The sequence below is a fragment of the Gadus macrocephalus genome, chromosome 9 (genome assembly GCF_031168955.1).
Source record: "Gadus macrocephalus chromosome 9, ASM3116895v1".
Lineage (NCBI taxonomy): Eukaryota > Metazoa > Chordata > Actinopteri > Gadiformes > Gadidae > Gadus > Gadus macrocephalus.
Genome location: NC_082390.1, coordinates 20,105,395 through 20,126,770, shown reverse-complemented (window position 1 = coordinate 20,126,770; position 21,376 = coordinate 20,105,395). Strand labels below are relative to the sequence as shown.

The window sequence follows — 21,376 nt, the reverse complement described above, 5'->3', positions numbered from 1 at the left end:
AACAAAAGGCATAGAATCGTCAAGTCATATAAAGATGCCTTTGCGTGTGACTCTTTGATTAGCAAGCAGAATAGTTTGAACCCTCATTAAAACTTTCACAGTTTAGAGTTTACAAAGTGGAAATGAGTGAAGACCCAAGAGCATGGAAAACTGCTCGGAAGCAAAGCTCAAATGCAGAGGACATATTTGCATAAATCTTTTTCAAAAATCCCTAAATATATATATACAGGATGGGGTCAAATCAGTTCATAATAGGATGGACGATTTTGATGCTTTTACATTTTACTAAGTTTTCAGTCTACATGACTAGGCCTGCTTCACATCAGGAAATATCACAATAGAGTCTTGTTATATCTGCATCATTTATTTACAGATGGTATCAAATAATCAGATAAACATTGCATTGGTATGTATACATTATAACATTTATATTTACAAAACAATGGCACACAACACAGAACAATGACCGGCACTTACGGTGTTAAACAGACATTTACTTAAGAAACTAACATTCTTAAGACATTCATTCAAATATTTTCAAGTATTAGCTGGTAATGTCGACTGATGGGACATCCTCATACATTAGCCTGAAACATAGATAAACAAAGACTTCATTAAGAAATTCACAAATTTAAGAAAAGTACTAATGTTTTCACGACTGCAAAATAGTCATGGTTAAATCATTTCATTGGGCAATGAAAGGAGTATATCAAATGACAGCCCTTTGGACATGGGTACTGTAGTAATATCACTATGTACCGACAGGTGAAACGTCAGAGTAGTTTCATGTTCCTTCAAAATGAGCCCCTTTTGTTAGCCACTTACTAGGGTGATTACTGATACGGGCCCTTCCTCCAGGAACACCGAGTTCAGGTAACCCGTCTCCGAGTACGCGTCCTCCTCTTCCTCACTTTCCACGGCTACGCTGAAGGCTTGCTTCAACTTCTCTGGTATCAAGCAGTCAAACAGCACCACCGCCATGCCAATGACCGCACACAGCACACCTAAAGAGTGTTAAAGTGCTCGTTACAACCACGACAAACATAACACAATCATTCTCCCTCTGTGCAAAGGGAAAAGACCAGGGGGGAATAATGAGCTGGTTATCTGGGGTGGAGGTGTTGTTTACCTGTGGCTAGCGCCAGCCAGAAGGAATGGCTGTACTCTGTGACGAAGGTGCCCGCCCCTATGGAGAAGGCGCACTTGGGCAGATTCATTATGGTGGAGAAGGAGGCCATGGAGAAGAAGATGAAGGCGGCCGTGGCCAGCATCATGTAGCCGGCGTACAGGAGAACGGGCATGGAGAGCAGGATGTTGGCCACCAGCCAGCAGCAGAAGGCCGTCCTGTAGAGACAGAGAGAGAAGATCAAGATCTGGACCCCGCAAAGAATGTCGACGTTTGATTGATGTTCTAAAAGATGCGTGTGGTTGTTTCTTACCAGAGCGTGGCGGAGGCGTATCGTCCAGAGTATCTGTACTGGAAGATGAGGCCGCAGGCGCTGTTGAGCGTGAACTTCTCTGCGATGTACAGGATGGGGTTTGGCAGGCCTCTCTCCAGGGCTTCCTGGTACTCCTCCTCCAGGGAGTCCTGCCAGCTGAACATCTCGTTGTAGTCGATGGTCTCGTTGAGTTGCATCACAGGGTTTCCTGTTCGGGAAACCAGTAAGCATTGATTATTATCACAGGTTGTATAAAAATAGCATTGTGTAGAAAAAAAAGAACAAACACAGGGACAACGGTGTTTGTTTAAAGGCTGATAAGATCAGTCAACCGAAAGTAAGACAGGGTGACTCTTGGCTCCTTAATGCCTGAACCTGCCCGGACAAAGACTTCTTAGTCACACAACGTATAGGTGTTTGGTGCAAAGCTTAAATCCCTGAGAATCAAAGGGCTTAGAACTGTCACGCTGGGGAACGTGACTCACCGCGGAGGGTAACGTTGATGCCGTAGAGTCCGACATGCAGACCGATTTCAGCATCCACAACGGCGTTGCTGAAGGACTTATAGGTGGCATTAGTGGTCGTCCAGCCCTCAGCCCAGTCATTAGTGAAGTTCAGCGCTAGAAGAAATAACAGAGAGGCGTTAGGCCGGCGCTTACCACACTGATGCCACACACCAGAGAAACACCAACCAGCCAGGGATTCAAACTCACCCACTATCACAGCGCCGATGAACAGGCTGATGATGATACGAACCATCCACAGGTACCTCTGCAGGAACAGATGTTTCATTAGTAACCACCACAACAGGAAGGGGAGCCCCCAGTTCAGGCAGGGCCTGCCCTGGTGGACGCCACCACCGCACAGGATTAAACTGTGTAAGTCCAACGTGTGCGTGATTATATTTAATGGTTCCAGGCTCGTGTTTCACTCACCGCCTTGCCTCGGATGCCTGGCAGGATGAGGAGGAGACTGGTGAGCAGCACCAGGAACACCAGGATAATGGTGAGCAGGGCGCCGCTGAAGATGAAGGAGGTCCTTTGTAGCGGGTAGAATGGGTAAATGTCATCGTAGAAAGTCATCTTCCTGGCGGTTTGTGGAGGCGCAGTGTGGCTGAAAGACGGTGTTAACAGTGAGGACAGTGTTAGCGGAGGGGCTCTCAGTTACACAGCCGCTCAAAGAGAGAGAGAGAGGGAGGGCCGGAGGCGTCTTGTTTCTTGCAGCGATGTTGGAATACTTTTTGAGCAATTTAAAAGTAGTAAGAACATAAGTGTGACATGATGCCACAGGACATGCTGCTCTTGAACCCCGGGCCTGGTTTAGACATAACAGACCCACTTTGCACTCATAGCTTTTCTTGTAGTAGCTTGTGATACGTTTGCATATTAAAGATCTCAACACATGTTATGTTTAAGGGGATGTCATGTATTGTAATCTGCTAATTTGGAGTAAGGTTTTTTGTATACTCGCTGCAATAAATACACACAAATTTTTGTCCAATGGCGCTGAAGCACAGACATGAATAAATGCATGCCCACCCACCCACCCACCCACACACACACACACACACACACACACACACACACACACACACACACACACACACACACACACACACACACACACACACACACACACACACACACACACACACACACACACACACACACACACACACACAAGAAAAAATAAAAAAATCCCCATATCACTTCATCAAAAAAGGTGATCCAAAAGTTAAAAAGGACAAGAGAAGCATGCTCACCTGAGAGTGGAGAGGTGTTTGGATCCGAGCGGGAGCGAGTGGTAATGGTACAGGGACATATGGGTACACTTCTTATATACTGTCACTTGGGAGGAGGATGCAGTGATCTGAATCCCTTGAGAAGGAGGTGCGAGCCACAGATTACGGCCATTCCTTAATGGGCGACAGACAGGTGTGTTAAACGCAGAGTGTGTTTATCGTCGCCCCACTCACTTGCTGCTGCCCCTGCAGCGCACTGGAACTTCAGTACGTGCCAGTGTACTTCTCATCCCCTCCTTAGGATAATATGTAAGTTTCCTACTTCCTATTTCAATTTTTATGATATGATAAAGCAATTTTTATTTAAAATGGGTAATTTCATGTCAACTGTATAGCCCGGATGCATAATTTAAAAACTAAACTAGAAACTATGAAACATTAAATGCAACACGCTTACCTTTGTTCAGCCAAACTGCTTCTTATTAACACATTGATTTCACTAAAATGCTAAATCAAATGCCTGTAACCCTAGCCAGCCAGCCGCAGTAGTAGGCAGGTCTCCAGACGGCTCTGAGCAGCTCTTAGCTCGACTGCGCTGGAGCGCATCGCTCGCATCAATGGATCTGCGTAAAAGCGCTCAGAGTTCCCCCGTCATGCTCGTTTTTTTAGGCCTACTTGTGATTCAAAGTAAGTGGATGAATGTCATTTGCACGTTATTTTTTATTTAGCAGTGGTCACCACAGGTCCGAGAATATATTAAAAAAATAAAATAATGTATATATATATAATATTGTTTATTATTTCACCAGTTTGCCAGTCTAAGAACGACTGGGAGGTCCAAAGATGTGACGGCTGGTACAACAATTTAGGATATCCCAACCGCGGAGCCGTCGGTGAGTAACAGAGAGCAGTGTGTACATGCTCCTGCAGCCCTGCCCTCTAGTCTGTCGTCCTACTCACTGAGGTTTCTGCTAAAGGTTCCCATCTCATGAGGCTCATGCCCGCGCATTACTCGGACGGTGTTGCCCATCCAATCCAGGAGCCGCAGCACCCAAACCCTCGACTCCTCAGCCGCGCTCTGACAGCTGGACCCTCCGGTCTGCCCTCAGCACGCAACCAAACCGTGCTCTCTGTTTTCTTTGGTAAATGTTTTGCCTCATCAGTGTACAAAGTCTTAGTATTAGAGCTGTCAAGCGATTAAAATATGTAATCGTGATTAATCGCATTAATGTCATAGTTAACTCACGATTAATCGCAAATTCTTTTTCTATGCTAAATATCCCTTGATTTTTTTGTCCCATAATTCTTCTCATTTTAATTCTCTTATCAACATGGTGAAGTGCATCGGCTTGCCTTGTGCAAATGATTTTTATTGATAACAACATTGGCATATACTGATCAAAACAGGACGATACAAAAAAAGAGCGATATAGTGCAATTAAAGGACTGCTTTGAACAAATGTCATTTGAACATAGCAGTCTGCTTCTTTGTTTTGAGCCAAAGAAAAAAAAAAAAAAAAAAAATTGTTATTTTTTTTTAATAAAATAATTGCGTTAATCGCGCAATAAATTTCTTAACGCCGTTAAAATTGGTTTGCGTTAACGCCGTTAATAACGCGTTTAACTGACAGCTCTACTTAGTATATATATATATATATAAATATATAACTGGTGAAATAATAAACAATATAATGTATATATATATATATATATATATATATATATATATATATATATATATATATATATGATCATTATGGACGAGCACCATTCATCTTATTTACACAATCATTCTATTTTACTACGTTGAATTTATTTATTGATTTGCCTCTTTCGACTTTCCAGGTTACCACTTGACGTTCGAGATCTTTGATTCCAGGATGCCTGGATGTCCCCCTGAGTTCATGAACATCGACATTCCAAAGGGCGACCCGGTGTTCGACCCCTCCAGTACCGGAGAGGTCGAGCTTCCCTTCCACAGAGGGCCGTGGGACAAGGACTCTGGCCAGAGTCCCAATAATCCCCGGGTTCAGGTATTTAGAAGCCCTATTGACCAGGGTTATCACTTTAGTTCCCTCCAAACTCCTGCACGACAAGACATGACTAATATCAATATATAGAAATCAGATGACATGTTGAGAGGTATGTTGTTATATTGCATTCCTTTGGTCAGAAGTGGTAACGATAATAATGAAATATCGATATGACCAAGCAAAACCGTGATTGGCTTAGGGGTCATACAAAACATGAAGCAAACAACTACATGGCTTAAGACTGTGACCCTTCGGACAACACTGTCCGAGGGATCACACTCTCCAAGGGGGAGCGAAGGGAGACATGACAACCGGTATTAGGGAGGAGGGATGGATTAGAAGGCTGATGTGATTACACACCTGGTCCTGAGTATTCAATGTTTGTCTTCACAAAATAATCAATTACATCATATTTATTGCTTTTTAACGTGAACATATGTGAGGTGCAATATCCACATGTAATGTGGCTGGTTAACTGAATAGCTAAATGTTCATTATTATGTCGACTAGACATTGTCATTATCACAAAAGCTATTCAAAACCTTTTTACCTACGTTCAATCTTGAGAAATCCAGGAGACGAGAACAAGAGTCTTGGAAGTAATGGACATGTCAGTGGAGTCAATGAAATCCAAATCCCCCGACTCATAAACTCATTTATCTTTACAAAAGGGATTGTTGTCATTTTGCAACTGTGTTTTTGTGAGGGTTATGATTGTTGTGTTAACATTTTAGCCCATTAAGGTGTACACAACACGAAAACGGTCAGCAGAAAATCACCCGCAGACAGAACCATTGTGTGTCCATAAGTGACAGACGCTATCCTCACATGGACCCACACCTCGCCTCCCAGTACAGCCGCGAGCGGGGTTCCCTGACGTGACTCTGTTGTTCCTGGTCCGCTGGGGGCTGCAGGTGAACCTGGTGACAGCCTGGATTGATGGCAGCTCCATCTACGGGCCCTCCTCCTCTTGGTCTGACACCCTGCGGAGCTTCTCCGGGGGGCTCCTGGCCTCGGGCCACCAGTGGAACATGCCCGGGCAGGACGTTCACCTGCGCATGTGGAGCGCCCCGGACCCCTCCACGGGCGACCATGGTCCCGCCGGTCTCTACGGTAACACATCACTTCACTCTAACACATGCAAGCTGGGCCTCTTCCTTTCTGATGCAGCATCGTCAATAAATGAAAGAAAGAAAGAAAGAAAGAAAGAAAGAAAGAAAGAAAGAAAGAAAGAAAGAAAGAAAGAAAGAAAGAAAGAAAGAAAGAAAGAAAGAAAGAAAGAAAGAAAGAAAGAAAGGAAGAAAGGAAGAAAGAAAGAAAGTTTTTGTGGTCCAGGTCTGATAGTTTGGTTTAAGCATCTTTGTTATCGAGTTTATGTTAAAACTCAGATGACAATAAAGACAATTGGCATCCCCTGGGTTACGCTCTCCCATCACGGCGTAGAGCCTACAATGACATGTGTGTGTGTGTTTGTGACGTGTGCTGACTCTCTATTGTGTAAACGGATTGTTAAGCTCACCACAGCAAATCATCGGCGCTCCGACCAGAAGGCCTGCAGCGTAGCCCCACCCAAACCCGTGTTTTGTTGCTCCCGCGTGGTGTGCGTGCGTCTTGTTATTACCCCGGCCTGGGTGGTGGTGGGGCTGGGGATTGTCCTACTGTTGTAACCTTCAGCTCTCAGGCCCCTTTGGAAACAAACATCTGTCATTATCACTCCATTAGTGGTCGGAGGGGGCCCATACCAGTGAAGGGACAAGAACATAACAATGAAACGTACACGTCTTCAGCATAACATCAACGCTTCATCATTACACCATAGCCTCAACATGTCTCTGTAATTGTTAGATCATGTCACAGTATCTGTGTGTTTGTTTCTACCATGCTGCCGAGCCACGTTATCATGTAGATCCAACTGGAAATGTCCCCCCCCCTCATCCTGTGTCCAGAGTTTGGCAATGCCTGGGCCAATGAGAACCTGTTCACAGCCGCTGAGGGGATTATCTGGTTTCGTTACCACAATTACCTGGCCCTCCGGCTGAAAATGGAGCAGCCTGGGTGGTCAGATGAAAAGCTGTTCCAGCACGCCAGGAAGACCGTGGTGGCCACACTCCAGGTACGGGGTGAAGTACCTCTTTGTCCATGTGTCAGCGTTGGACGGGAAGGCTAGCTTACATCATGCACTCCCTGGGCTGGTCAATCATTCAAATACATCATAATAAATGAAATGACATCATTAGTAGGACAAGGTCCACAAAGGACCTGCATCGCCACGGGAAAGAACAAACAATGGAGAAAGAATGAAGAGTAGATATGGACTGTGTACAACATATAGGGAGATATTTGGAGACACTTCAGGTCATCAGCTGTGTGTTTAGTTTCCTCCTTTGTTGCTCCACAGAACATCGCCCTGTATGAGTGGCTCCCTGTGTACCTCGGCAACAGGACTCTTCCGCTGTATCCAGGTGAGCAGAGGGAAAAGGATTCTGTGGACACAAAGGGGGAGGAGGAGCAGGCGATAGACTGCTGACCGCAAGCCTCTATTAGCTCAGCTACCTCTGGCGCTATTGAACAAATATGTGCCCTGTCAGCAGGCAGGCTCTCTCAAGCTTCTGCTGAGTAAGGCAGAAGGAGATGTAGGCTAAGTGGACCTGGGCCAGGTTTCACGTATATCTCTATATCAGATTACACTCAAATATATGAACCTACCCTGCTTTGATTTTATATGCTTGCACGTCTACATGGTGTGCTTCTGTGTGTGTGTTAAGGTTATCAGAAGTTTGTTGACCCAGGGATTTCCCCTGAGTTTGAAGTGGCTGCCATCCGCCTCGGCATCACGGCGGTCCCACCTGGCGTCTACATGAGGTACTGGTCGTTAAGGAAGTGTTGTCCTAAAAGAAAGATGGTTTAAACAAAGCCTTCCACTTGGTCACATTGCAGGAACAGAACCTGCCATTTCCGGGAGGTGGTGAATGCCGACGGGAGCCTCTCCCCTGCACTGCGTCTGTGTAACAGCTTCTGGAAGCGTGAGGTACCTTCTCCCATCTTGCCATATCCTTTGGCTGATCAGTAGTATGGTTCCCTGTGGGGCGAGGTATGCTCTATATGTATATCATATGTGAGCAGTTCTTTTCAAAGCCTGTATAGAATCAGCATTGTTGACATGCGGTTGGGCTTAAATCGTCCGTTGCTTTATTTCGTCGGCACCGTTTCAACCAGAGTGTGAACATGAGGACCGGCCAGGACGTGGACGACCTTGTCATGGGCATGGCCTCGCAGATTGCAGAGAGGACCGACAACGTGGTCGTGGAAGACCTGAGAGGTTCATGATCATAACCCTTCTTGTTCACCAATAGCTGTTCATTATGACACCTGAGGAGTAGAACAACGGTCCCGTCTCTAATCTGATCTCCGCCCTGCCAGACTACATGTATGGTCCAATTAGGTTCTCCCGCTCGGACCTGGTGGCTCTGACCATCCAGAGGGGGCGGGACTTCGGCATCCCCACCTACAGCGAGGTGAGGCAGGCCCTGGATCTGCCTGCCATCATGACGTTCGGTGAGATCAACCCAGAGCTGAACCGCAGCAACCCCCAGGTAGCCTACCGCTCGACCACTGATCCCAGTGTAACAGTGTAGCCCAGGTAGCCTACCGCTCCACCACTGATCCCAGTGTAACAGTGTAGCCCAGGTAGCCTACCGCTCCACCACTGATCCCAGTGTAACAGTGTAGCCCAGGTAGCCTACCGCTCCACCACTGATCCCAGTGTAACAGTGTAGCCCAGGTAGCCTACCGCTCCACCACTGATCCCAGTGTAACAGTGTAGCCCAGGTAGCCTACCGCTCCACCACTGATCCCAGTGTAACAGTGTAGCCCAGGTAGCCTACCGCTCCACCACTGATCCCAGTGTAACAGTGTAGCCCAGGTAGCCTACCGCTCCACCACTGATCCCAGTGTAACAGTGTAGCCCAGGTAGCCTACCGCTCCACCACTGATCCCAGTGTAACAGTGTAGCCCAGGTAGCCTACCGCTCCACCACTGATCCCAGTGTAACAGTGTAGCCCAGGTAGCCTACCGCTCCACCACTGATCCCAGTGTCACAGTGTAGCCCAGGTAGCCTACCGCTCCACCACTGATCCCAGTGTAACAGTGTAGCCCAGGTAGCCTACCGCTCCACCACTGATCCCAGTGTAACAGTGTAGCCCAGGTAGCCTACCGCTCCACCACTGATCCCAGTGTAACAGTGTAGCACAGGGTATTTTCCTGCTGTCATGACTCATATTATTACTTTAGGAGGTCATTGCCTGGGAAACACTGCCACATTCCAACCGTCTTCAACAGTCACTGATCTGCAGAGATGTGTAGCTTAGCAGCTCCTTGTCCAGCCCTTGCATTGGCTAAGCAGCAGATGAGGATGTGCTCCATGCCATTGCTGTGGTTGCAGTTGTTCCGGGATGTTGCAGAGCTGTACGACGGAGACGTCTCCAAACTGGAGCTCTTCCCCGGAGGCCTGCTGGAAGCTCTCCACGGCCCGGGGGCAGTGTTCTCCAGGGTCGTCCTGGATCAGTTTGAGCGCATCCGAAATGGAGACCGCTTCTGGTTTGAGAACAGGCAGAATGGGTAAAAACTCCTTTGTAGCTACAGCCCCTTTATAACAAAGACCAAACAGAAGCCTCAATGTTACTTAAGAGATCTTGTGTCCTCTATAACCATGAAAGTGGCCGACCAGCCTTTGTCTGTCTGCAGTTTGTTCACCCCCAGCGAGATCCAGGCACTCCGCAAGGTGACGTACCATGATGTCCTGGTGGCCGTCACCGGGGCAGAGGCCGGCGACGTGCAGGAACACGTCTTCCTATGGATGAACGGTCAGTCGACTTAATGCTCATAATGCGATAATAACGGTGCATCGTTGAGAACAACAGATGGAAAACGTTTTCTGTGCTCTCTTATCCCCCCCAGGTGACCCGTGTCCTCAGCCAGCACAAGTCAATGCTTCAGGGCTTCACCCTTGCACCCCATTCACCACACTCAACTACTTTGACGGGAGCAAAGCTGGTTTCGGCATCTTCGTTGTGTGCTTGTTCCTGTTCCCAGTGGGTCGGTGGTCCTTATATCTTCACAGATCCATTGCATCAACATGAAGTATTGCCATTTGAAATGCTATCTGTGATGTTCTTAAGTGTTCATTGGGGATTATTTTGACTCTATCCCTACAGTGAGCCTTATTGTGGCTTGTATGGTGGCGTATATCCGTAAGGCCAGGTACAAAAGGTTTAAGAAGAGAAGAATGGCAGTGAGGGGAACAGAAGAGCCTGCTTCTGGGATCATGGGTAGGAGACATCGGTCACTGTAAAGCCCCTTCTTTATGTCTTGCTTGCTTTATTTCTTTCTAGCTATCTTTCTCTAATTTTTGCTTTGTTTCTCGCTGACTTTCAGCCTCTTTTCTATCTCCCTTACACTGTAAGTCAAAAGTGACCTACAGATATATGTTTTATGTATCTATATGTACATATATATATATATATATATATATATATATATATATATAGAGGTATATATACTGTATATATGTAATTTATGTGTAGGTTAGCATTTAGTTGTCGTAAGTCAGCTCAAGGTCACCTCCAGATGGATGCTGGATATTGGGTGAAATTAAACCCTCAATCTTTCAGCTGGGACTCAAACCCCCTGACCACAGCACTATCCTCTTCTTGCAATCTCTGTTCCTGTTTTTCATGCAATGTCCCGCTAGCTGAATAACCTTGGGCCCCCCTCCCTCTCCCCCTCCCTGACCCCTCTCAGCCTACGAGTGGTGCGGTCATAAGAAGCCCCTGCAGTCCGTCAGTGTGGAGGTCAACGAGAAGAGGAGGGTGCAGGTGTTTGACCACGCTGGCTCGGTCCTCCGCAGCCTCAACCTTGGCAGCCAGACCAGCCTGAAGATCCTTCTCTCCAATGACCACCAGCAGAAAGTACTGCTGCTCAAAGTACCCAAAGAGTACGACCTGGTGAGTCCACCCATTGTGATGGCGTTGGTTTATACCTGCAGATATAGGCTGCCCCCTAGAAATTAAGGATAGAAATGTAAAAAATCTGTGTTTAAATTTGAACAAAATGAAGGTGCGAGGCATTACAGTGGCTTCATCAGATTCAGATTCATAATGGGTCATTCTGCATCCATCAGCCAATCACAAGCCTGTTGTGTTCCCTCTCCTGCCACACAAGGTGTTGTTCTTTGAAGATGAAAACAAGCGAGCAGAGCTGGTGAGGCAGCTGAACCCCGAGGCGGAGGGGTCGGGCCAGCAGATCGCCGTGACGCCGATGAGAGAGAAGGACATCCTGGGCGAGGCGCTGACCAGGGAACAGCGGGCTCAGATCGTGGAAACATTCATCCGCCATGCGTTCTCCGAGGTAACGAACAGCGCTCACCTGGTCTCATATTCCGGCGCAGCGGCAGAACACGTAGCCGCTCCGGTCGTGGTCACGGTGTCGGCGTCAGCGTTTGTTTGAGGTCAGACCTCAGGCTGAGAGAACAGATTGGGGCCTTTACCTTGACCTCAGTGGGTTCTGTGGACAGGCCCGGCTGACGTGGGTGATATCGCTAATGTCAACACAGTGAAATGCGATTTAATCCCTGCCATCTCCGGGCCGCTGCAGGTGCTGGAGATAGAGAAGAGAGACGCGGGGGACATGAGCGGCACGGCCCGCCATAAGACCCGGCAGGTCCTGCAGTGTGAGCTGGCGGCCACCGAGCTGGCCGACGCTCTGGGCCTCAAGCCAGACTCCCTGTTTGTAAACTCCATGTTCACGCTGGCCGATAAAGATGGCAACGGATATCTGTCCTTCCAAGAGTTCCTGGATGTCATCGTTATCTTCATGAAGGGTAAAGCAAATCACATGAGAGGATACACGTGGTCGTGAGACAACGTCCTCCGCCTGGTTTGAGGTGATCTCACTGTGGGACTCGTGTTTGACTGTTATGTGTCCGTCTAGGCTCCCCAGAGGAAAAGTCCAAGCTGATGTTCTCCATGCATGACATCGCTGGCAATGGTTTCTTATCCAAGGAAGACTTCACAAGGATGCTCAGGTGTTTGTGCTGTCGTTGTTGTCGTTGTATGTGTGGTACCAACAGACTTTCCTGTGCAGTAACAATGTACTACCAGTTGTAAGATCTCTCTCTCTCTCTCTCTCTCTCTCTCTCTCTCTCTCTCTTCCCCCCCTCCCCTGCAGGTCGTTCATTGAAATCTCCAATGGCGCTCTGTCTAAGAGCCAGGCGGACGAGGGGATACTGGCCATGCTGAAGACGGCTGGCTTCGAAGACAAGGAGCTAATCACCTGGGAGGACTTTCATTTCCTCCTGCGGGACCACGAGAAAGAGCTGCAGTTCTCCGAGCTCAATGTCAAAGGTTTGGAAGGAAACCCGTTCAACTCCAACGTCTTTAGGTGTCACCTTCTCAGTAGGAAGTAGATGAAATGCAGTCGCAGTGAAATGACGTCAATCCTAATCAGAGAGAGTAACGGAAAGTGTTACTTCTTGCTTCCCCGTTTGAACATGCCGTGTGTGTTGTGTTTTTTTGTTTATTGAGCAGGAATGGAGCAGCAGGGGAAGAAGAGGTTCAGTCGTGAACAACGTGTCTCCTTCATCTGCCCAGCCAACAGGTACTAGGCCACGGGAAAGTAGAGGCTAAAGTAAAGTTACGGCTAAAGTAAAGTAGAAGCCAGAGTAAAGTAGAGGCTAAAGTAAAGTTATTGCTAAAGTAAAGTAGAGGCCAGAGTAGAGTAAAAGCTAGAGTAAAGTAGAGGCCGAAGTAAAGTAGAGACAAATTCACAATTTTGCATCCAAATGATTGAGGTCATATCTTACAGAGATTACTAAAAATAGTCATTAGCAGAGGACTTGAGATGGTTCCAGGGTACCAAGCGTGTCTCTGAAACGTTGTCCACATCTTTCAGCACCAACGAGACGGCGAGACAGGAGCTACGCAGGCGGCAGAGGAAGAAGTGAGTATTTAGATGAGTGATGGCTTCTGCAGCAGTCAATTCCTCCATTCATTGATCTGAACACATGCTTCGATTATTTAAGGTACATTTTGGTCGCCACATCATGTCAAAGTGAAAGGCCGGGGTACTAAGTCCGTCTCGATGTGTTGTCAGGTCGTCCCTGGCGTCCCCTAAGGTCTACGTGAAGCCAAGGCGAGATCACTATGAGCGAAACCCGATCCAGCAGAAGATCCAGGAGTTCAAGCGCTTTGTGGAGAACTACCGCCGCCACATCGTTTGTTTCCTCGTGGTCTCCGGTATTGTGGCCGGTGTGATCATCGAGAGATGCTACCGTGAGTGGACCTGTTGATTGACTATCTCAACCTGTGAGTTCAATACAGTGCGATTAGATGTGATCCATTTGGGGGAGGTCTTTATCCAACGTCTCCATGAGTGGACCTGTAGTCTTAGTCTGGGCAGTGGCCCCGTATTGCTCCATGACAGCCCATTTAAAGGTGATATCATGCTTTTTCAACTGTACCCTTTGCTTTAGACTGTTGTATTACTCATGTATACATTTGTTTACGTTTGAGCATTTTTATGTCTGCTAAGCTAGAAAATTCTAAGCCTCATTCGCGCCCATTGAGAACTGCCCTCAATAAGTGCGTGAAACAGCTTGTTTGCGCTCAAACTTTAATGCCGCCTGCGTCGCTCCTGTCTCGCCGTCTCGTTAGTGCTCAACCATGTGGACAACGTTTCAGAGACATTTCTGGTACCCTGGAACCATCTCAAGTCCTCTGCTAATGACTATTTTTAGCATCACTGTAAGATATGACCTCATTCATTTGGATGCAAAAATTTGAATTTCCCTACGCGTTGCACCACTTGCTTGAGGCTAAAGAAATTAATTTCACACGAGTGTGAATCGGTGCACTGGACTTCACCATAGCCTTTACTTTACTCAGTGCCTCTACTTTACTTCAGCCTCTACTTTACTTTAGCCTTTACTTTACTCTGGCCTCTACTTTAATTTAGCCTCTACTTTACATTAGCCTCTACTTCACTTCCGGAAAAGTGTGACGTCAACCTGCAGTGGTCGCTGCTGAAGTCCTGCATCCTGACTACCTGCTTCTCGGGTGTTTGCAGACACATGCGAAAAGCGTTCAACCAATCGTAATATAGTGGGCGTGCTGACCAATCACAGCACACTGGGCTACGGGAGGGGGACCTTAAAGAAACATGATACAAATCAGAACGTTTTTGAAAGACGCTGAAATTGGTTTTGCAGAAATTAACGGTTTGAGAGTAATAAGGGGTATTTCAAACCTACAGGTGTGACCGGTTCGTTCTGCGTTGTGTTTCTTTCTATTTATGAATGACGTGACCCACGATGTGTCTGGACTCGGGCACTCCGACGTCCATTTATTCGATCTGAATCTGAATACACACATATACAAATAGCTTCCTTAGCCCTTGTGCCCTTACTCCAACTCTCTTCCCAAGGGTATCGCAACAAAGGGTCAACTACATACAATATTACAACAGAAATGATTGAAATAAAAGGAATAAAAGACATACCTGAATACACACATATACAAATAGCTTCCTTAGCCCTTGTGCCCTTACTCCAACTCTACGAAACACACAGGGGGGGAAGGGGAACTAGCATGACTACACGAGGGTCAGTTATATGCTAGTACATCGCAACAAAACACAAAGTTCCCCATAACACAGAAATCTATCTAATAACTATGGATAGATTATAAATCCCAGACTTCCAATTAAACAATATATAATCAAAATAACTAATATAAATAATGATAAATTATATGATGGTCAAAGATTTGATTACAATATAAATGTACACACCTCTTCCCAAGGGTATCGCAACAAAGGGAAGAGGGCAGGGGGCGCGGGAAACTTATCGGGTTCTCTGGAATGTGGGCGGGAGTATAGAAGGAGGTGGAGCCAAATCAAAAAAATAAATAAAATAGAGCTTAAGGCGGCATGGAAAACTAAACTTCAGGTAATACAGAAAAACAAAGGCAATTGTGTAATTATAATTTAAAGGATATAACACACCCTGTTACACAGGCATGTAACCCTATTCTAGTAGTACCCCTAAATGCAATTATGAACTCATTAAAAACCATGACAGGGTATCTTTAACCTTGAGCTGTCCTCGGCCCACTCCTATGTGCCCCCGCCCCGCGGCGTCTAGACTACGCTCTGCAGGCCGACGCGTCTGGTGTCCCGGAGACCTCGATGGTGGGGATCATCGTGTCGCGGGGCTCCGCCGCCGCCATATCCTTCCTGTTCCCCTACATGCTGCTCACCGTGTGCCGCAACCTCATCACACTGCTGCGGGAGACCTTCCTCAATCGCTACATCCCCTTCGACGCCGCCATCGACTTCCACCGCTTCATGGCCATGATAGCCATCCTGATGTCAGGTAGTGGATCACTCCGCTGCCACGCCGGCGGCTTTAATTAGAACATGGCGAGATGGGCTCCGGTGGTCCGACCTTGCGCCGCTTGTGTTGTCATAACCTAACCTTGTCTCCTCCTCCTCCATCATAGTTATTCACAGCCTGGGTCACGTGGTCAACCTCTACATCTTCTCCATCAGTGACCTCAACATCCTCGCCTGCCTCTTCCCCAAGGTGTTGCCCAACAATGGGTAATTGGAAATAATACATATATATATTATATATCTGTACGTCCCTGCAAATATATAATGAGCATTTAGCGAGTCAACCATTTATTTTCTTTCTTCTCAGATCTGAACTTCCGCAAAAGTGGTACTACTGGTTCTTTCAAACGGTGCCAGGTAATGTGTGAAGAGTGAAGAGTGATGCTGGCTTCACAGTAGAACTACAACCCCCATAGGGCCTGTGGTTGGTTGTAGTTCTGCTTTATGACCATCTTGCACCTTTGTTTCAGGCATGACTGGTGTCCTGCTGCTCTTCGTGCTGGCCTTCATGTACGTGTTCGCCTCCCATGTCTTCCGTCGCATAAGCTTCCGTGGATTCTGGATCACACATTACCTCTACGTTGTGGTGTACATTCTTGTAAGTAGATGTCCCCCGGGCATTAAGCTCAAATACCAGAAGACCAAATGTACCATATTAATTTCAGATGGGAAGTTAACAGCAGCAGAAATACAGGACAGGAATAAGTACATCATAAATAAAATAAATACCATTTGTAAATATGAATATACAAAAGGAAACCTATATAGCCTACTTGAAATTACCATGTCAAAGGACGATGCCAGACTCTTATTGGACTCCTCCAGACGAGGACGCAGTGTGGAGGGGATCGTACTACAGTTCATTGGAAGGTTTACAGATGATGATGTATGGCCTGGTGCTCCCTGTTGCCATGCAGGAGACCTCTTCCTCAGTGTGGGTGGAGATGGCTGGTTTAACCTGTGCACACTGATGGGTCGATGCACAAATGGTGTGCTGCCTCGCCTAGCCCCAGAGCCCAATCAGACTCGGCCAGTGGGGACGCTGAAACCGGCCATCCTCCACACACTCTCCCCCATTGACCTTTGGCCTTGTGGTTCTGTGCTCCCCACCAGACGGTGGTCCACGGCAGCTTTGCCCTGCTACAATCACCCCGCTTCTACATCTATCTGATCCCCCCGGCACTCATCTTCCTCCTGGACAAGCTGATCAGCCTGAGCAGGAAGAAGGTGGAGATCCCCGTCCTCAGGGCGGAGCTGCTGCCCTCAGGTGAGGTCTAGGTCAGGTGAGGGCTAGGTCAGGTGACCTCTACGTCAGGTGAGGTCAGGTGAGGTCAGCTGAGGTCTAGGTCAGGGGAGGTGTAGGTCAGGTGAGGTCAGGTGAGGTCTACGTCAGGTGAGGTCAGGTCAGGTGAGGTCTAGGTCAGGTGAGGTCTACGTCAGGTGGTCAGCTGAGGTCTAGGTCAGGGGAGGTGTAGGTCAGGTGAGGTGTACGTCAGGTGAGGTCTACGTCAGGTGAGGTCAGGTGAGGTGAGGTCTGCGTCAGGTGAGGTCAGGTGAGGTGAGGTCTAGGTCAGGTGACGTCTACGTCAGGTGAGGTCAGCTGAGGTCTAGGTCAGGGGAGGTGTAGGTCAGGGGAGGTGTACGTCAGGTGAGGTCTACGTCAGGTGAGGTCAGGTGAGTTGAGGTCTACGTCAGGTGAGGTCAGGTGAGGTCTAGGTCAGGTGAGGTCTACGTCAGGTGAGGTCAGCTGAGGTCTAGATCAGGTGAGGTGAAAGATGAGCTGAGGTCTAGGTCAGGCGAGGTCTAGGTCAGGTGAGGTTTATGTCAGGGGAGGTCTAAGTCGCTGCCCTGTCTCCTAACAGGATGACTTTCTTTTTAGAATCGGTCCAAAACCAGTTTCTATACGTCTGGTTTGAGCATTACATTACATACTTCTAATTACACATTTAGATCTCAGCATGTGTCCCAATCTTTTATTAGAGAATGATTAGAGTTTTACCTTCCATCCCTCCTTCTGCGCTGCCGCCCTGCAGGGGTCACCCACCTGGAGTTCAAGCGGCCCCAGGGCTTTGTGTACCGCTCGGGCCAGTGGGTCCGCATCGCCTGCCTGATGCTGGGCACCGACGAGTACCACCCCTTCACCCTGACCTCGGCCCCCCACGAGGAGAACCTCAGCCTGCACATCCGCGCCGTGGGGCCCTGGACCAGCCACCTGCGGGAGCTCTACACGGAGGACCGCCTGGTGGAGCTGGGCTTCCACCCCAAGGTGCCCTGCGCCTCCCCTGACCCTCAGCTAGCCTTGGGCTAGCCTGCTAGCCTGACGGTGTCCGGCCCCAGCCAACGTGACGTGGTCACATCGGGTGGTCACCCTCGCAAAGTACTGTGGTGGAATTTCTGATCCCAAAATAGACCAGAGTCCTATTTGAAGAGATGATACAGCTACGTTGCTACGTTGCTTCGTGATCCGTGCTGTGTGCTAGGTGCTTTGTGCTTTGTGTTTTGTGTACCTTTGGGCTAGACAATGACTTTAGGTCCTTTTTAGATATTTTTGGCTCGAGTAGAATAATGAGAAGGTAGGGGTTAGGCGTCTCACTCCAAGGTTGCCTGTGGATATTGGGTTTCAAACCCCTGACTGTTGGGCTGAAACCCTCCTAAGCAGTAGCCTCCCCTTTGATATCTTGGTCTGGTTGCATGGTTTATTTCATATAATTATGATGGTTAATCGAATCTCTCCGTCTGTGGGCAGCTCTACCTGGACGGGCCCTTCGGGGAGGGCCACCAGGAGTGGATCGACTTCGATGTGTCTGTCCTGGTGGGCGGGGGCATCGGGGTCACCCCGTTCGCCTCCATCCTGAAGGACCTGGTGGTCAAGTCCTCCAACAAGGCCAAGATCCAGTGTAAAAAGGTACATCCACTCAAGCTACCACACAGAGATATTCCACCAAAGCATCCCAGATGTTCGGAACAGGTCTAATGTTTCTTTCTTGTGAAGGTTTACTTCATCTGGGTGACGCGGACCCAGCGGCAGTTTGAGTGGGTGTCTGACATCGTACGCGAGGTGGAGGAGATGGACACCCTGGAGTTGGTGTCGGTCCACATCTACATCACCCAGCTGGCCCAGAAGTTTGACCTGCGCACCACCATGCTGGTAGCTCAGCCTGATTGATCTCTTCTTCATTGCATTCAATGTGTGACAATTGTAAAGGTTATGTACAGAGGCACAGGGGAAAGATGTACTGCTGTTACTACAAAACTACAAATGTGTTCTGCACCAGTTTTGCAGGGCCTATTACTTAATTTTATCTAATAATTCTTATGGTTGTGTTTCTCATCAGCAAAGGGTGTGACATCAGAAAGTATAGGACAGTAGTATCATTAAAAATAGAAAAAAAAACAGAATAAAGCTATAGAAAAACAGAATAAAGCTAAATGCAAATGGAGGTATTCCAATATTTACATCATCTCAGACTACTCGGGCTGTAGGCCGTCCTCTATTGCAGATCAGTCCCCTGAATCAAGACAGGAACGTTCTAACACATTAAGACACCATTGTTAATATCAACATTTTTAGCCCATGCATTTATATTGCTCAAAAGGGGCGTGGTTAAGCGGCAGCTGCAGAGTCTTTTGGTAACAGGCCATGACACAGCTGAGCCTCTGTCAACAAAGATCTTTATCTATTAAAAAATTGTGTGTGTGTGTGCGTGTGTGTGTGTGTGTGTGTGTGTGTGTGTGTGTGTGTGTGTGTGTGTGTGTGTGTGTGTGTGTGTGTGTGTGTGTGTGTGCAGTATGTGACCGAGCGCCACTTCCAGAAGGTGTGGAACCGGAGTCTGTTCACAGGCCTGCGCTCCATCACCCACTTCGGCCGGCCGCCCTTTGTGGCGTTTTTGAGCTCCTTGCAAGAGGTGCACCCAGAGGTGGGTCCCCCCACACATCCCCTCGATGGGCTGGTCCAGCAGATGGTGGTAATGTAGCAGTTATGAACGCCATAGAACTCAATAGAGGAAGAAGATGATGAGGCCCCAACTTCTGAGTGGACTGGGAGCTTCTCCTTTATGTAGGAATGTGTCCAGTGAACTGCCATTCTGGAAAAAGGGAGCTTGTTTGCAACAAAAATAAGCTGTATTGATAAAAAAAAATGTGAAAAAAATGCTCTGGTGCTCCTGTTTCACGCTGTTCTAGTGTGTTGGAGGAGGTGGCCGGGAGAAACGACGCGCAAATGTCTCGCCTCTGATTGACTAACAGCATTGTCCGTCACAGTTATAAAACAATTACACTTCCAGAGTTACTCAGGGAGAAGGAGAGAGAGAGAGAGAGAGAGAGAGAGAGAGAGAGAGAGAGAGAGAGAGAGAGAGAGAGAGAGAGAGAGAGAGGAGAGAGAATGGATCCAACTCATTCCTATCGTATTTCAAAAGAAACAAGATTAAACTGTTTCTCGGGGAATGACAACTTTAAGATAAACTGTTGCGATTCGATTTCATCATCAGACTCCGCTGAAGACAAAGTGGTGAAAGACTCTAACATCAGACTGTGCCTCTCAATGTAACTGGTTTTATTCACAGCACAGTTAAAATAAAAGTAAAAATGATTGCACGCTGGTTGGTCCTTTTTTGGGCTGGTCGAAATCATTTGAAAAACACACATTTTATGCATAGAAGGACTGCTGCCGACTGCCTAGAGGGTTAGGCCTATCAAAGCGATAGATTGAAACCTTTCTCCCCACCACCTTAGCCACTGTATGGTCTGGGACGTGTGCTCATAAGACATCTCACTATGTCTTCTTTTATTGGGTGTTTTTTCAGGTTCATAAAATGGGCGTGTTCAGCTGTGGACCTCCGGGACTGACCAAGAACGTGGAAAAGGCCTGCCAGCAGATGAACAAGAAGGACCAGGCCCACTTTGTCCATCACTACGAGAATTTCTAACCCCAGCGCCTGGCTCACCAGAGAGTGGAGAGTGGGAGTCCAAGTTAGAGTAGAAACAAATGCAGTGTTTACAATGGAAGATAAGCTGATGTTCAAGATTGTGGGTTTGCAAGTTGAAATTCCCATTATTTCTCAAAGCTTTACGTCGCTTTCTCAGTGCCTTATCCACATTGGTCTGTAATGTACATCTTTCATCTAACTATTTTTTGGAATTTTAACATAGTGGTGTGCTGTTTAAACCACGGAAATAAGAGCGACTAAATAAAGTGCCTTTTACATGAACTGAAATGAGTTGGAGGAGTTTGTACTGTAACTGAATGGGCATGTTCTATAACTCTTGGTTATGAAGCTACAAGGAGTTTAATGAAGTGATATGTTCTATAATATATAAGTAAGATACTATAATATACAAGTTAAATGTATATATATATATTTATATATATATTTATATATTTATAGATATATATATATTTATATTCAGACAAAATACATACTGTATAATGGTATGCAGGTTTTGGTGACTGGCCCAATTGGCATTCAAACCAGACCAAACATTTGTTTTTCCATCGTTCATACTTAATTTATCATTTTAAAAATAAAGTAAATAGATATAAGATTGCAATAGATAGCATGGTTTTCCTTTATTTAACGTTATTCATTCTCTTATCTGCACCTCCCTCACATGTTTAATATTTGAACGTGTTATTGCCTATTCCCAATAAGCCGATAAGGCCGACCAGGCTCGAAGCAGGTCGAACCTCTTTCTAGCCCTTTTATAGCCCTTTTCCTGGG

At 47.1% G+C, this 21,376-nt stretch overlaps 2 protein-coding genes across 2 annotated transcripts; one reads left to right on the top strand and one right to left on the bottom strand.

The window, feature by feature from the left end:
- Window positions 1-313: 313 nt before the first annotated feature.
- On the bottom strand, window positions 314-3,367 carry duox2 (dual oxidase 2). The gene is made up of 8 exons (XM_060061321.1): window positions 3,202-3,367; window positions 2,375-2,552; window positions 2,153-2,210; window positions 1,925-2,059; window positions 1,440-1,647; window positions 1,130-1,344; window positions 826-1,004; window positions 314-587 (listed from the first exon to the last, which is right to left on the bottom strand). The coding sequence occupies exons 1-8, from the start codon at window positions 3,258-3,260 to the stop codon at window positions 576-578; spliced, it is 1,044 nt and encodes a 347-aa protein (XP_059917304.1). The 5' UTR covers window positions 3,261-3,367; the 3' UTR covers window positions 314-575.
- Window position 3,368: 1 nt separating this feature from the next.
- On the top strand, window positions 3,369-20,872 carry duox (dual oxidase). The gene is made up of 34 exons (XM_060061319.1): window positions 3,369-3,489; window positions 3,717-3,867; window positions 3,990-4,073; window positions 4,158-4,322; window positions 5,026-5,213; window positions 6,128-6,326; window positions 7,160-7,326; window positions 7,612-7,675; window positions 7,979-8,075; window positions 8,151-8,241; window positions 8,430-8,532; window positions 8,634-8,806; window positions 9,655-9,830; window positions 9,957-10,075; window positions 10,170-10,307; window positions 10,427-10,540; window positions 11,013-11,215; window positions 11,433-11,618; window positions 11,865-12,090; window positions 12,201-12,294; window positions 12,438-12,613; window positions 12,797-12,866; window positions 13,161-13,208; window positions 13,362-13,540; window positions 15,409-15,639; window positions 15,767-15,866; window positions 15,967-16,016; window positions 16,130-16,257; window positions 16,773-16,926; window positions 17,693-17,925; window positions 18,406-18,564; window positions 18,652-18,807; window positions 19,448-19,576; window positions 20,462-20,872. Exons 2-34 carry the CDS (start codon window positions 3,798-3,800, stop codon window positions 20,582-20,584), a joined length of 4,593 nt encoding a protein of 1,530 aa, XP_059917302.1. The 5' UTR covers window positions 3,369-3,489; window positions 3,717-3,797; the 3' UTR covers window positions 20,585-20,872.
- The last annotated feature ends 504 nt before the right edge of the window (window positions 20,873-21,376 follow it).